This window comes from Cherax quadricarinatus, chromosome 1 (genome assembly GCF_038502225.1).
Source record: "Cherax quadricarinatus isolate ZL_2023a chromosome 1, ASM3850222v1, whole genome shotgun sequence".
NCBI classification, from domain to species: domain Eukaryota; kingdom Metazoa; phylum Arthropoda; class Malacostraca; order Decapoda; family Parastacidae; genus Cherax; species Cherax quadricarinatus.
Genome location: NC_091292.1, coordinates 91,025,789 through 91,041,208, shown reverse-complemented (window position 1 = coordinate 91,041,208; position 15,420 = coordinate 91,025,789). Strand labels below are relative to the sequence as shown.

The following is a 15,420-nucleotide window of genomic DNA, read 5'->3' as shown; positions in this document are numbered from 1 at the left end:
ATATATATACATATATATACATATATATACATATATATACATATATATACATATATATACATATATATACATATATATACATATATATACATATATATACATATATATACATATATATATATATATATATACATATACATATATATACATATATCTAGGTTTTTCTCCTTTTTCTAAATAGCTCTTGTTCTTCTTTATTTCTTCTATTGTCCATGGGGAAGTGGAAAAGAATCTTTCCTCCGTAAGCCATGCGTGTCGTATGAGGCGACTAAAATGCCAGGAGCAATGGGCTAGTAACCCCTTCTCCTGTAGACATTTACTAAAAAAGAGAAGAAGAAAAACTTTATAAAACTGGGATGCTTGAATGTGCTTGGATGTAGTGCGGATGACAAGAAACAGATGATTGCTGATGTTATGAATGAAAAGAAGTTGGATGTCCTGGCCCTAAGCGAAACAAAGCTGAAGGGGGTAGGGGAGTTTCAGTGGGGGGAAATAAATGGGATTAAATCTGGAGTATTGGAGAGAGTTAGAGCAAAGGAAGGGGTAGCAGTAATGTTGAATGATCAGTTATGGAAGGAGAAAAGAGAATATGAATGTGTAAATTCAAGAATTATGTGGATTAAAGTAAAGGTTGGATGCGAGAAGTGGGTCATAATATGCGTGTATGCACCTGGAGAAGAGAGGAATGCAGAGGAGAGAGAGAGATTTTGGGAGATGTTAAGTGAATGTATAGGAACCTTTGAACCAAGTGAGAGAGTAATTGTGGTAGGGAACCTGAATGCTAAAGTAGGAGAAACTTTTAGAGAGGGTGTGGTAGGTAAGTTTGGGGTGCCAGGTGTAAATGATAATGGGAGCCCTTTGATTGAACTTTGTATAGAAAGGGGTTTAGTTATAGGTAATACATATTTTAAGAAAAAGAGGATAAATAAGTATACAAGATATGATGTAGGGCGAAATGACAGTAGTTTGTTGGATTATGTATTGGTAGATAAAAGACTGTTGAGTAGACTTCAGGATGTACATGTTTATAGAGGGGCCACAGATATATCAGATCACTTTCTAGTTGTAGCTATACTGAGAGTAAAAGGTAGATGGGATACAAGGAGAATAGAAGCATCAGGGAAGAGAGAGGTGAAGGTTTATAAACTAAAAGAGGAGGCAGTTAGGGTAAGATATAAACAGCTATTGGAGGATAGATGGGCTAATGAGAGCACAGGCAATGGGGTCGAAGAGGTATGGGGTAGGTTTAAAAATGTAGTGTTAGAGTGTTCAGCAGAAGTTTGTGGTTACAGGAAAGTGGGTGCGGGAGGGAAGAGGAGCGATTGGTGGAATGATGATGTGAAGAGAGTAGTAAGGGAGAAAAAGTTAGCATATGAGAAGTTTTTACAAAGTAGAAGTGATGCAAGGAGGGAAGAGTATATGGAGAAAAAGAGAGAGGTTAAGAGAGTGGTGAAGCAATGTAAAAAGAGAGCAAATGAGAGAGTGGGTGAGATGTTATCAACAAATTTTGTTGAAAATAAGAAAAAGTTTTGGAGTGAGATTAACAAGTTAAGAAAGCCTAGAGAACAAATGGATTTGTCAGTTAAAAATAGGAGAGGAGAGTTATTAAATGGAGAGTTAGAGGTATTGGGAAGATGGAGGGAATATTTTGAGGAATTGTTAAATGTTGATGAAGATAGGGAAGCTGTGATTTCGTGTATAGGGCAAGGAGGAATAACATCTTGTAGGAGTGAGGAAGAGCCAGTTGTGAATGTGGGGGAAGTTCGTGAGGCAGTAGGTAAAATGAAAGGGGGTAAGGCAGCCGGGATTGATGGGATAAAGATAGAAATGTTAAAAGCAGGTGGGGATATAGTTTTGGAGTGGTTGGTGCAATTATTTAATAAATGTATGGAAGAGGGTAAGGTACCTAGGGATTGGCAGAGAGCATGCATAGTTCCTTTGTATAAAGGCAAAGGGGATAAAAGAGAGTGCAAAAATTATAGGGAGATAAGTCTGTTGAGTATACCTGGTAAAGTGTATGGTAGAGTTATTATTGAAAGAATTAAGAGTAAGACGGAGAATAGGAGGCTTTAGGAAAGGTAGGGGGTGTGTGGACCAGGTGTTTACAGTGAAACATATAAGTGAACAGTATTTAGATAAGGCTAAAGAGGTCTTTGTGGCTTTTATGGATTTGGAAAAGGCGTATGACAGGGTGGATAGGGGGGCAATGTGGCAGATGTTGCAGGTGTATGGTGTAGGAGGTAGGTTACTGAAAGCAGTGAAGAGTTTTTACGAGGATAGTGAGGCTCAAGTTAGAGTATGTAGGAAAGAGGGAAATTATTTCCCAGTAAAAGTAGGCCTTAGACAAGGATGTGTGATGTCACCGTGGTTGTTTAATATATTTATAGATGGGGTTGTAAGAGAAGTAAATGCGAGGGTCTTGGCAAGAGGCGTGGAGTTAAAAGATAAAGAATCACACACAAAGTGGGAGTTGTCACAGCTGCTCTTTACTGATGACACTGTGCTCTTGGGAGATTCTGAAGAGAAGTTGCAGAGATTGGTGGATGAATTTGGTAGGGTGTGCAAAAGAAGAAAATTAAAGGTGAATACAGGAAAGAGTAAGGTTATGAGGATAACAAAAAGATTAGGTGATGAAAGATTGGATATCAGATTGGAGGGAGAGAGTATGGAGGAGGTTAATGTATTCAGATATTTGGGAGTGGATGTGTCAGCGGATGGGTCTATGAAAGATGAGGTGAATCATAGAATTGATGAGGGGAAAAGGGTGAGTGGTGCACTTAGGAGTCTGTGGAGACAAAGAACTTTGTCCTTGGAGGCAAAGAGGGGAATGTATGAGAGTATAGTTTTACCAACACTCTATATGGGTGTGAAGCATGGGTGATGAATGTTGCAGCGAGGAGAAGGCTGGAGGCAGTGGAGATGTCATGTTTGAGGGCAATGTGTGGTGTGAACGTAATGCAGAGAATTCGTAGTTTGGAAGTTAGGAGGAGGTGCAGGATTACCAAAACTGTTGTCCAGAGGGCTGAGGAAGGGTTGTTGAGGTGGTTTGGACATGTAGAGAGAATGGAGCGAAACAGAATGACTTCAAGAGTGTATCAGTCTGTAGTGGAAGGAAGGCGGGGTAGGGGTCGTCCTAGGAAAGGTTAGAGGGAGGGGGTAAAGGAGGTTTTGTGTGCGAGGGGCTTGGACTTCCAGCAGGCATGCGTGAGCGTGTTTGATAGGAGTGAATGGAGACAAATGGTTTTTAATACTTGACGTGCTGTTGGAGTGTGAGCAAAGTAACATTTATAAAGGGGTTCAGGGAAACCGGCAGGCTGGACTTGAGTCCTGGAGATGGGAAGTACAGTGCCTGCACTCTGAAGGAGGGGTGTTAATGTTGCAGTTTAAAAACTGTAGTGTAAAGCACCCTTCTGGCAAGACAGTGATGGAGTGAATGATGGTGAAAGTTTTTCTTTTTCGGGCCACCCTGCCTTGGTGGGAATCGGCCAGTGTGATAATAAAAAAAATAAATAAAAATAAAACTCCATAACAAAATTGCCTGCTAATACTTTGAAGAAAACTGCTCAGACGAGGTATTTTGTCTTTGCACATAAAAAAAACTTCCACAAAAATGCGCACACACTGGTTTTATGTGTGAGGAATGTAAAACACCACTGTGTATGACACCATGTTTTATGTGTGAGGAGTGTAAAACACCATTGTGTATGACACCATGTTTCAAAGAGTTACACAAGCTGCAGAACTTCTAGGAATATGTCCAGTGACTGTATATTGGTATATATATTATAGAACAATAGTAATAAACAATTTTTTGTATTGTTTGTTTTTGTAAACAAGTTTTGTAAACAATATATTGATAATTATGTTTGTGTGCTTATTGTGTTGTATACAACGAGTGTATATATGTACATTGCACCTTACTTTGGTCTCATAGGCCACATAAGTTATGTGAAAAAATAAAATAGTGAAAAAACAACAAACCTTCAAATACAAGTAAACCAAAGTTTACCGGTGAGCGGCAGTCACCGCTGTTGCCATACGCGGCTCATTTTCTGCAAACTTCATGCCTCTATATCTGGGTAAGTACTGATGGGAATTTTTTTTTTTTTGGGACTAAAACAATCAGAAATATAATCTTAACAATTTCATAAGAAAAAATAATTTTTTTTTTTTCGAATATTTTGCCACACCCGGAGACACTTCAGGATTGGGCCTTTTGACAGTCAAAGGGTTAAGACTACAAATATTTTAAGGCAAGTAATGAGTGTACTGTATATGCATTTTATTACTCTAGGGCACTTTAAATGCCTAGTACATAATATAATGTTCACTCAAAGAGAAAGAAAGCCAGACTGACTCACGACGGCTGCGCAGGGAGCCGTGCAGGCATGGGCAGGTGTATAGGTCTGGTACGCAGGACAAAACACAGAGCACAGTGCGAAATGCATGACAAAATTTACCCTAAAAAACAGTTCTAAACTTGAAGTGTACAATACTTAGGGCGTATGAAACGCGGGGTTCCACTGTATAATAATAATAATAATATAATGCATATAATATGTATAATAATAATTTTTTTTTTTCAACAAGTCGGCCGTCTCCCACCGAGGCAGAGTGATCCAAAAAAGAAAGAAAATCCCCAAAAAGAAAATACTTTCATCATCATTCAACACTTTCACCACACTCACACATTATCACTGTTTTTGAAGAGGTGCTCAGAATACAACAGTTTAGAAGCATACACATATAAAGATACACAACATATCCCTCCAAACTGCAAATATCCCAAAACCCTCCTTTAAAGTGCAGGCATTGTACTTCCCATTTCCAGGAATTCAAGTCCGACTATATGAAAATAACCGGTTTCCCTGAATCCCTTCACTAAATATTACCCTGCTCACACTCCAACAGATCGTCAGGTCCCAAGTACCATTCGTCTCCATTCACTCCTATCTAACACGCTCACACACGCTTGCTGGAAGTCCAAGCCCCTTGCCCACAAAACCTCCTTTACCCCCTCTCTCCAACCCTTTCGAGGACGACCCCTACCCCTCCTTCCTTCCCCTATAGATTTATATGCTTTCCATGTCATTCTACTTTGATCCATTCTCTCTAAATGACCAAACCACCTCAACAACCCCTCTTCTGCCCTCTGACTAATACTTTTATTAACTCCACACCTTTTCCTAATTTCCACACTCCGAATTTTCTGCATAATATTTACACCACACATTGCCCTTAAGCAGGATGGCTTTGAAAGGCTGTCACTAGATGGAAGTGAATACCACAACAATGTGGAAGTGGTTATGGCTGCCTCCACCTGTCACATCATGATATATTTTATTCATTCTAAAGTACATATCAGGTTTCTATGTTATTTATATTGTTTATTATGTCATATTAGATGAATTTTGATAGAAAAATAAGCTGTAGAGTTGATATTAGCGAAATATTGAAGGAGTATTCTGTCTTGTTTCCAAACAAACTCTCGTTCACCATCGACACCACTATGTAGTCACATACATAATGACATATTTTATTCATTCTAGAGTATATATCAGGTTTCTATGTTTTTTATACTGTTTATTATCTCATATTAGATGAATTTTGATAGATAAATAATCTGTAGAGTTGATATTAGGGAAATAATGGAGTATACACAAATAACCCGCACATAAAAGAGAGAAGCTTACGACGACGTTTCGGTCCGACTTGGACCATTGACAAAGTCACACAGTGTGACTGTCAATGGTCCAAGTCGGACCGAAACGTCGTCGTAAGCTTCTCTCTTTTATGTGCGGGTTATTTGTCTATCGTTCCAGTCACGGTATTGTGCCTTTTTGTTATTTATTTATAAATAATGGAGTATTTTATCATGCTTGGAATTCCACCAGAACTGATTAATTCCATTTCAGTTAATTTAAATGAGGAAAATTAACTCAACAAACAAACAAATTGAGATGTGAGCAAGGTCATGGAACAGATTAAACTCATAAGTATAGGTTCCACTGTATTAAAAAAGCAAGGAAATGACTGCCAACAATTGCAATTAGAGGTCAGATACATGACCATACCATATAGCTTGTACGTGGATCCTTCAGCCCTGAACAAGTAACTTTTTTTTTAATTTGGAGTTAGTAAGTAGAAGCATTCAAGTACTAATTCAAAATAAAAAGAGGAACAAAGATCAGAAAATGTCAGTTTAATATTAATATTTTATCAATTAACAGATAATGAGTAGATTTTACGAAAGTTAAGGATGCAAATATTGTCAAGAATGTCTTGCCTTTTACTTCAGATGGGCAAGCGTGATCTAGAAGCGTAATCAATTGAGATATGTCATCATAAAGATTTTCCATCACTTCTTCTTCACAACCTTCTGCCTGTAAAAAATATTGAACAATTTTAAATCTTACGTGAAAAATAAAGGTATATAGTAGTATCTGACTGACAGAAAGGTACAACAGATGAATGGAATAAAACATAATCAATTACAAAGGTGTAAGCTCTGGATAAATTTGTGAAAACAAAATATTTTGTCAAGAATATTACATAATAACAGAGGCTCATAGAATGGAGGAGATTCAAACCGATGGCAAGCCAGTCCCGAAACTTGCCGGCCAGTGCCTTACCATTGTACCATTAATTAGCATGCTGGCCAGCTAGTTATTAGGACTGGCTCACCATGAATTCAAACCCCATCCTTTCTGTGGGTTGCTTATTATCATGTTAATATGATTTTACAAATCAACATAGAGATGATAGAAAATGATAAATGAATAGTTATACTGCATGTAAAATATATGCAATGACTGAATGTAGAAGAAATTTGCTTCACTATGGCAAAACTGGGTATGTGTATGCAACATGCAGAATACTTACAATAACTTGTTTCTCCAGCAGTTTTATTGGATGAATGCGCTCTTGTATCTCTTCTTCCTTTCTTGGTTCTTCTCTTTTCACTTCTTCCTTCTTTACTTCTTCCTTTTTTGCTTCTTCCTTTTTTGCTTCTTCCTTTTTAACTTCATCCTTCTTTACTTCATCTTTCTTTATGTCATCTTTCTTCACCTCATCCTTCTTAACCTCATCTTTCTTTGCTTCTTTCTTCATATCTTCCTTCTTTGTTATTTCCTTCTTTGCCTCTTCTTTCTTTACTTCTTCCTTCTTTATTTCTTCTTTTTTTACTTCTTCCTTCTTTACTTCCTCCTTTTTTACCTCTTCATTTTTAACTTCTTCCTTCTTTTCTTCAGCAGCCTCGACCCCCTCCTGTTTACCCTCCATCTCACTTTCTTTTTCTGTAGAGACCTTTTTATCCCCTTTGTGTTGTTCAGCTGGTTCTTCTTTAATGATCTTTTCCTTTTCTTTCTCTTTTTCTTTTTCCTCTTTTTTAATGATATCCTTTCTATCCTGGGAGTATTTTGAGAACTGCATTTCATACCCTCCTGGCTTCCACCCAAGGTAATTAGCCAACTCTGAGGCAGAAACAATCATTGTTCGTGACACTGAGCAATCGTCATTTATCAGAAGAAACTCGCAAAATTCTAATGCTCCCTGGAGTGATGTTAAGTATTCATGTGATTCCTTTCTGAATGTTGATGTGAGCCTTTTGAAAAGGCTAATGAGGCAAGCCTTTTTTTTCTCCATTACACTATAAGAGAAGGGAAAATTTGTGAACATTCATATAAAATCTATCACAATCTTACTGCTGACAGATGTTCTGTTGGTAGTATAAACCATATGAAAAGGAAATAAAGAAATGTGATTTATTGTGCATTAACAAGAGTGTATAAAGTATAAAGTAGGTTATGCTCCACTTGAGTCAAAAAAAAAAAAAAAACAAGAAATTATTTTAGAACTGTGCCTCTCAAATGGCAAATAATATAAAAAACAAGAGCCATCATCCCAGTTAAAATTAATACTATACTGTGTTAAAATTAAAAAAAAAAAAATTATTTCTCATTGGCTATACAAAGATTACAGCAGAGATATATCATACAAAATTTGATACAAAAGTAGGCACAAAAGAGAGCCACTAGCTATGCAATGCATTTTGGACAAACTAATCATAAGGTTTACATACTACTTAAATCTAGACCTAGCATATTATTTAACACAAACTGTGTAGCTCACTAAAATCACAAGGACCTTGAGACAGGTTGAGAATGACAAATGGTCAATTACAAGAGAATTACACAGTACTGTATTTACATTTTATGGAGTGACTAAATAAAGGTGGTGAAATCAAAGCAGTTAATTTATATAACATTTATGAGAGATTTACTAGGTGCATTTTAACAATACTAGTAAAGGTGTTGGCTGATGGAGAATTTTTGGCCTTTTCAGACAATGAGTTCCAAATTTTTGGGCCTTTTATTTGTATGGAGTTTCTTAACAAGTCGAGATATACACGTGGAATGTCAAAGAGATAACATATTCCTTGTATTGTGTCCATATGTTGTTTTCTTGCCTCTCTCCAGACAGAATTTAAGCTCTGGGTTATTGTTTCATGTGAAATTCCTATAGATATTGCATGCACAATAGAAAGTGTGAATATTATGTATGTTAATCTGGAGATGGGAAGTACAGTGCCTGCACTCTGAAGTAGGGGTGTTAATGTTGCAGTTTAAAAACTGTAGTGTAAAGCACCCGTCTGGCAAGACAGTGATGGAGTGAATGATGGTGAAAGTTTTTCTTTTTCGGGCCACCCTGCCTTGGTGGGAATCGGCCAGTGTGATAATAATAATAAAAAATAATCAAATTTAAACTTCTGAATAAAGGGCATGTGTGTTGCCTGAAGCCTCAATGAGTAATTATTCCAAGAGCTGAGTTTTGCTGAATAACAAAAGATTTAAGATGATCAGCTATTGCTGATCCCTACACACAGATACCATAGGTGAGGTATGGATTGATTAAAGAGTAGAACAAAGTGAACAGGGATGTCTAGGGGACACAGTAATGTATTTTTGAGTAAATGCCCACTATTTTGGATTTTTTTTTCTTATAGATGTTCTGGAAGTGTGTGCTGAATTTTAGGTTGTTGAATTGAACATTGTTAGCATTTATGGTAATGCATGCATTTGGATTGGTATTTGAATTAACAAAAGTTGTTTCATCTGCATACAGAATTGGTTTAAATATTGTGAAGCATCTGGAAGGTCAATGGTGAAGATAAGAGATAGCAGAGGGCCCATGACACTAACTTGTGGAATCCCAATGTTGAGTGATCACACTGCTAATGAGCAGTCATTAATGGTCACATGTTGATGTCTGTCACTCAAGTAAGATTTCATGCATGACAGACTAAGTTGTCTTATTCCATAATGTTCTAATTTCAGCAGCAAAATGGTGTGGTCTACCATCTCGAAGGCAATTTTTTAGACTGATAAAGAGGCCCACTAGGTATATATTATTTTCAAGAGTAGGCTGAGCCGAGCCTTTTTATAGTTACATCATCAGTACTTCATCCTGGCCTGAAGCCAAACTGATATGGGTTAAAGAAATTATGTTTGATTAAGAAATGTACAGTGGACCCTTGGTTATTGGCCATAATCTGTTCCAGAAAAAAAAAAAACATATCATGGGAGGGGATAGAACCCACCATCAGAGAGCTTCAAAACTCCAGAAGGTCGACCTAAAACCGAAATGGCCGAAAACCGAAATATTATTTCCCAAAAGAATTAATGTAAATACAATTAATCCATTCCAGACACCCAAAAATATTAACAAAAAATACATATTTTAAAGATTAACTATAGATTTACATACAAAAAAAATGAGAAAGAAAGTTTTACATACAAAAAACATTGAGAAAGAAATATAAAGCACTAATTTTACTAATAAATGAACATTACATACCTTTACTGAATACTCTTGTTGGCATACGGAAGAAGGCAAGGAGGGGTTACTTCCCTTCTTTGTCTTTTACTGCCACTAGGACCAGCTTGAGAGTCACTGCACCCCTGTCTCACAAAAAAACTGTCCACTCCCTACCTTCCTGCTATGCTCCCTGCATGCCTGCTACACTCCCTGCCTTCCTACTACACTCCTTGCATGCCTGCTACACTTCCTGCCTTCCTACTACACTCCCTGCATGCCTGCTACACTCCCTGCCTTCCTGTTACACTCCTTGCATGCCTGATGCACCCCTTGCCTCCATGCCTGCCTGCCTTGAATTCTATCGTGTTTCTCATTTTCTTTACCAAAAGAACTTTACTAGGAACTTTCTTTGGACCCATGGTTGCTTATTTCGCAGTCACACTCAATCAATTACCACAAAAAACAATGGATTATAGCGCAATGTTTGGATGAATGTGCAGAGGCTTTTCTCACCCAGAGACACAGCCAGACTGACTCACAAATGTGGCAAAGCGGTGGGTGGACACATCCAATACAGCTGATAACCGAAATAACCAGGATAGAATTTCAGCCAAAAAAGTGGGCGAAAACTGAATTGGCCAATATCTGGAACGGCCGATAACTGAGGGTCCACTGTACGTATATGTTCATATTTTTTCTTTCAGGGATTTTGGACAGTAGTGGAAAGTTTGAAACTGCTCTGCAATTACTGACTTCGGTTAAGTCACCACTTTTATTGACTGGTGTAACTTTTGCTAGTCTAAGTAAGTCAGAGAAAGTTTTGGCTTCATTAACAAGTTGGCCATCTCCCACTGAGGCAGGGTGACCCAAAAAGAAAGAAAAACCCCCAAAAGGAAAATACTTTCATCATCATTCAACACTTTCATCTCACTCATACATAATCACTGTTTTTGCAGAGGTGCTCAGAATATAACAGTTTAGAAGTATATACGTATAGATACACAACATATCCCTCCAAACTGCCAATATCCCAAACCCCTCCTTTAAAGTGCAGGCATTGTACTTCCCAAATATTTCCAGTACTCAAGTCCGGCTATATAAAAATAACCGGTTTCCCTGAATCCCTTCACTAAATATTACCCTGCTCACACTCCAACAGCTCGTCAGGTCCCAAATACCATTTGTCTCCATTCACTCCTAACGAACACATTCATGCATGCTTGCTGAAGTCCAAGCCCCTCACCCACAAAACCTCCTTTACCCCCTCTCTCCAACCTTTTTGAGGACAACCCCTACCCCGCCTTTCTTCCCCTACAGATTTATACACTCTCCGTGTCATTCTACTTTGATCCATTCTCTCTAAATGACCAAACCACCTCAACAACCCCTCTTCAGCCCTCTGACTAATACTTTTAGTACCTCCACACCTTCTCCTAATTTCCACACTCTGAATTCTCTGCATAATATTTACACCACACATTGCCCTCAGACAGGACATCTCCACCGCGTCCAACTGCCTCCTCGCTGCAGCATTTACAACCCAAGCTTCACACCCATATAAGAGTGTTGGTACCACTATACTTTCATACATTCCCTTCTTTGCCTCCATAGATAATGTTTTTGTCTCCACATATACCTCAATGCACCACTCACCATTTTTCCTTCATCAATTCTATGGTTAACCTCATATTTCATACATCCATGCGCTGACACGTCAACTCCCAAATACAGTGGACCCCCGACATTCGATGGCATCGACATTCGATAAATCCGACATTTGATGCATTTTAACGCAAAAATTTTGCCTCGACATTCGATGCGATTCGTCTCGTTTCGTACGAGACGTGTCCACGTGTGGCCTGAACTGCACGGTGTGTGCCAGTGTTTACAAGCCAGCCAGTGTGCGCACATCTAAGCATACATTCGGTACATTCCATATTATCACTTTTTTTGGTGCTTGTTTCTGCAAAATAAGTAACCATGGGCCCCAAGAAAGCTTCTAGTGCCAAGCCTTCGAGAAAAAAGGCACTAATGACTATTGAAATGAAGAAAGAGATAATTGCAAAGGACGAAAGTGGAGTGCATGTGTCGGAGCTGGCCAGGTTGTATAGTAAACCCCAATCAACCATCTCTACTATAGTGAGCAGGAAAACGGCAATCAAGGAAGCTGTTGTTGCAAAAGGTGCAACTTTGTTTTCGAAACAGAGATCGCTAGTGTTAGATGATGTTGAGAGACTGTTACTGGTGTGGATAAATGAAAAACAGATAGCAGGAGATAGCATCTCTCAAGCGATCATTTGTGAAAAGGCTAGGCAGTTGCATGATGATTTGGTAAAGAAATTGCCTGCAACTAGTGCTGATGTGAGTGACTTTAAGGCCAGCAAAGGTTGGTTTGAAAGATTTAAGAATCATAGTGGCATACATAGTGTGATAAGGCATGCTGAGGCTGCCAGTTCGGACCACAAAGCGGCTGAAAAATATGTGCATGAATTCAAGGAGTACATAGAGGCTGAAGGATTGAAACCTGAACAAGTGTTTAACTGTGACGAAACAGGCCTGTTTTGGAAGAAATTGCCAAGCAGGACCTACATTACTCAGGAGGAAAAGGCACTCCCAGGACTTAAGCCTATGAAAAACAGGCTTACTCATGTGGTAAATTTTTTTTTTTCATACTTTTGGGTGTCTTGCACAGATTAATTTGATTTCCATTATTTCTTATGGGGAAAATTAATTCGACTTTCGATATTTTCGACATTCGATAACTCTCAGGAACGGATTAGTATCGAATGTCGAGGGTCCACTGTATCTGAAAACATTCACTTCTTCCATACTCCTCCTCCTCTCCAATTTGATATGCAATTTTTCTTTATCTAAATCATTTGATACCCTCATCACCTTACTTTTTTCTATGTTCACTTTCAACTTTCTACTTTTACACACACTCCCAAACTCGTCCATAAGTTTTCTTATACTTTTCTTATATATTAGTTCTAGGAAAGGATGGAGGGAGGGGGTCAAGGAGATTGTGTGTGTGTAAGGAGCTTGAACATACAGCAGACATGTGTGAGCATGTTAGACAGGAGTAGGGACAAATGGTTTTTGGGACCTGACAAGCTGCTGGCGTGTAAGCAAGGTAATATTTTGTGAAAGGATTGAGGGAAACAGGTTAACCTGACTTTAGACCTGGAGGTGGGAAGTACAGTGCCTGTACTCTAGAGACAGGGTTTGGGATATATGGGATATATCTGTGTGCCACTGGCAAGATAGTGATAGTGTGAATGATGGTGAAAGTGCTTCTTTTTCAAGTCACCCTACCTCGGTGAGAGATGGCCTGTGTTAAAAAAATATATATGCTTTGTTTCCAGCTTTATTTCTCAGCAACATAATTATAGAGGTAACTTCTGATGAAGTGGATGAGGATAGATACAGTGAACTTGGATGGTTATTAATGAGATAATCTTTAACTTGGGCAAGAGAATTTGGGATTTTGCTATCCAGATTTGTTCCAATAGTCAAAAAGAAGCCATTTAATTTATTTGCTCTCTCCAAGAAGGAAGGTTTATTAGATTTAATTAGTGATTTTTCTTGGATTTGGTGAATTTACTAATGGCCAATATCTAAGAAAGTGTTTTCCAGGTCTTGTTTACATCTTCTTTAACCCTTAAATGGTACAAACGTATATATACGTTCACTAGCGCAGCGCCCCAAATATTTTGAAAAAAAAAAAAAAATAAGAAAAAAAAAAAAATTGACATATATTATAGAATAAAAAAAAAAATTAGGGTCAGTACTTACCGAGATATGCAGCCAAGAAGTTGGCACTGGATGCTCATGTGACAGCAACATCGAGTCCTGCCGCTTGCAGAAATTTTGCCGATATACCTTTTTTCTATTTTTCATATTATTTTATGTAATTTTTATGTTCTGATAATTACAATATACAGTAGTTCTTGTCATTTCATAACCAATCTTTGTTCTGACACTAGTATTAGGGACTGAAATTGTACTCAAATTGTCACAAACACACTGACAGGTGGACATTTACACCTGCCTTAGCCATTTACTATTGTCTTGGAATACAGTGGACCTTGAGTTTCGGGAGCATCGACTTTCGTGAAATTTGACTTTCGGCAAGTTTTTTCGGCAAAATTTGGCCTCGAGTTTCATGATTCGGCGACCGTCCGGTACCCGTCCACCCATCACTGCGCACACAAAGCCAGTCTCCCAAGCCATTCACTCTCAGTGTGCCATTGTTTACCAACACGTGACCATCACCCCGCGGGTTCATACGTAATAATCCATTGTTTTTTGTGATTGCAACTGCTAAACAAGTCACCATGGGCCCAAGGAAAGCTAGTGCAAGCCCTTTGGTAAAGAAAGCGAAGAACACGATCCAGAGGGATTTTGAAGGGTTTGAGGCAGACCCTGACCCTGCCGACCCTCTGCCTGTTGTGGAAGGTGTTGTGGCATTGGGCAAGTCCATGGGGTTGGAGGTGAGTGACGGGGATGTGGAAGAGTTGGTGGAGGACCATAGGGAAGAGCTAACCACTGACGAACTGCAAGAGCTTCAACTGGAACAGCATCAGACCACAGCTGAGGAACTTGCTTCAGAGGAGGAGGAAAAGAGAGTGAAGGAGGTGCCTTCTTTGGTGATTAAGGACACGTGTTGAAAGTGGAATGAGTTGCAAAGTTTTGTTGAAAAGTATCACCCTGACCAAGCTGAAACAAGCAATATCTGCAACATGTTCAGTGACAAAACCTTGTCCCACTTCAGGCAAATCATAAAGAAATGCCAGAAACAGACCTCTCTGGACAGATATTTTGTGCGACAGGGGTCCAGTGACTCTCAAGTTGTTCCCAGTGACATTAAAAGAAGAAGGGAGGTAACCCCAGAAAAGGACTTGCTACCTGAAGTCCTAATGGAAGGAGATTCTCCTTCCAAACAATAGTGTACACCTTCCTCCTATCCCCTCCTCCCGTCTTCCATCCACCCAGAAGTCTTCAGTAAAGGTAAGTGTAATGTTATTATTATTTTTTATATGCATGTACTTGATTTCTGATTGTTTTCAGTATGTAAATCTTTATTTAATTTGAAAAAAAAAAATTTATTTTAATATTTTTGGGTGTCTGGAACGGATTAATTTTATTTCCATTATTTCTTAAGGGGAAAATGGTTTCGAGTTTCGTGAATTTCGACTTTCGGCAGGCTCTCTGGAACGGATTAATCACGAAACTCGGGGGTCCACTGTACATACAAAGTATTTATGTCCCAGCAATGTTTTGGATATGTGGAAGTATATAACGACGACGACGACAAGGAGGAGGAGGAGGAGGAGGAGGAGGAGGAGGAGGAGGAAGAGGAAGAGGAAGAGGAGGAGGAAGAGGAAGAGGAAGAGGAAGAGGAAGAGGAAGAGGAGGAGGAGGAGGAGGAGGAGGAGGAAAAAGAAGAAGAGGAAGAAGAGGAGGAAGAGGAAGAGGAAGAGGAAGAGGAAGAGGAAGAGGAGGAGGAGGAGGTAATAAGTTCCCCTGAAGCATGAAAAAAAAGTCCACCCCTGACAGTGACATGATGAGATAACAACTGATGAGCATACACAGGGTGGGGGA

The 15,420-nt window shown here is 38.8% G+C and overlaps 1 protein-coding gene across 4 annotated transcripts in view; it reads right to left on the bottom strand.

The window, feature by feature from the left end:
* The window catches only part of vir (VIR_N domain-containing protein), a 195,245-nt gene that overhangs the window by 45,654 nt on the left and 134,171 nt on the right, over window positions 1-15,420 (bottom strand). For all 4 annotated transcript variants that reach the window (XM_070083923.1, XM_070083912.1, XM_070083931.1 and 1 more), the window contains 2 exons: window positions 6,883-7,648; window positions 6,287-6,383 (listed from right to left, as the gene is read on the bottom strand). In XM_070083923.1, coding sequence (XP_069940024.1) covers window positions 6,287-6,383; window positions 6,883-7,648 — 863 coding nt within the window. The remainder of the gene's footprint in view (window positions 1-6,286; window positions 6,384-6,882; window positions 7,649-15,420) is intronic.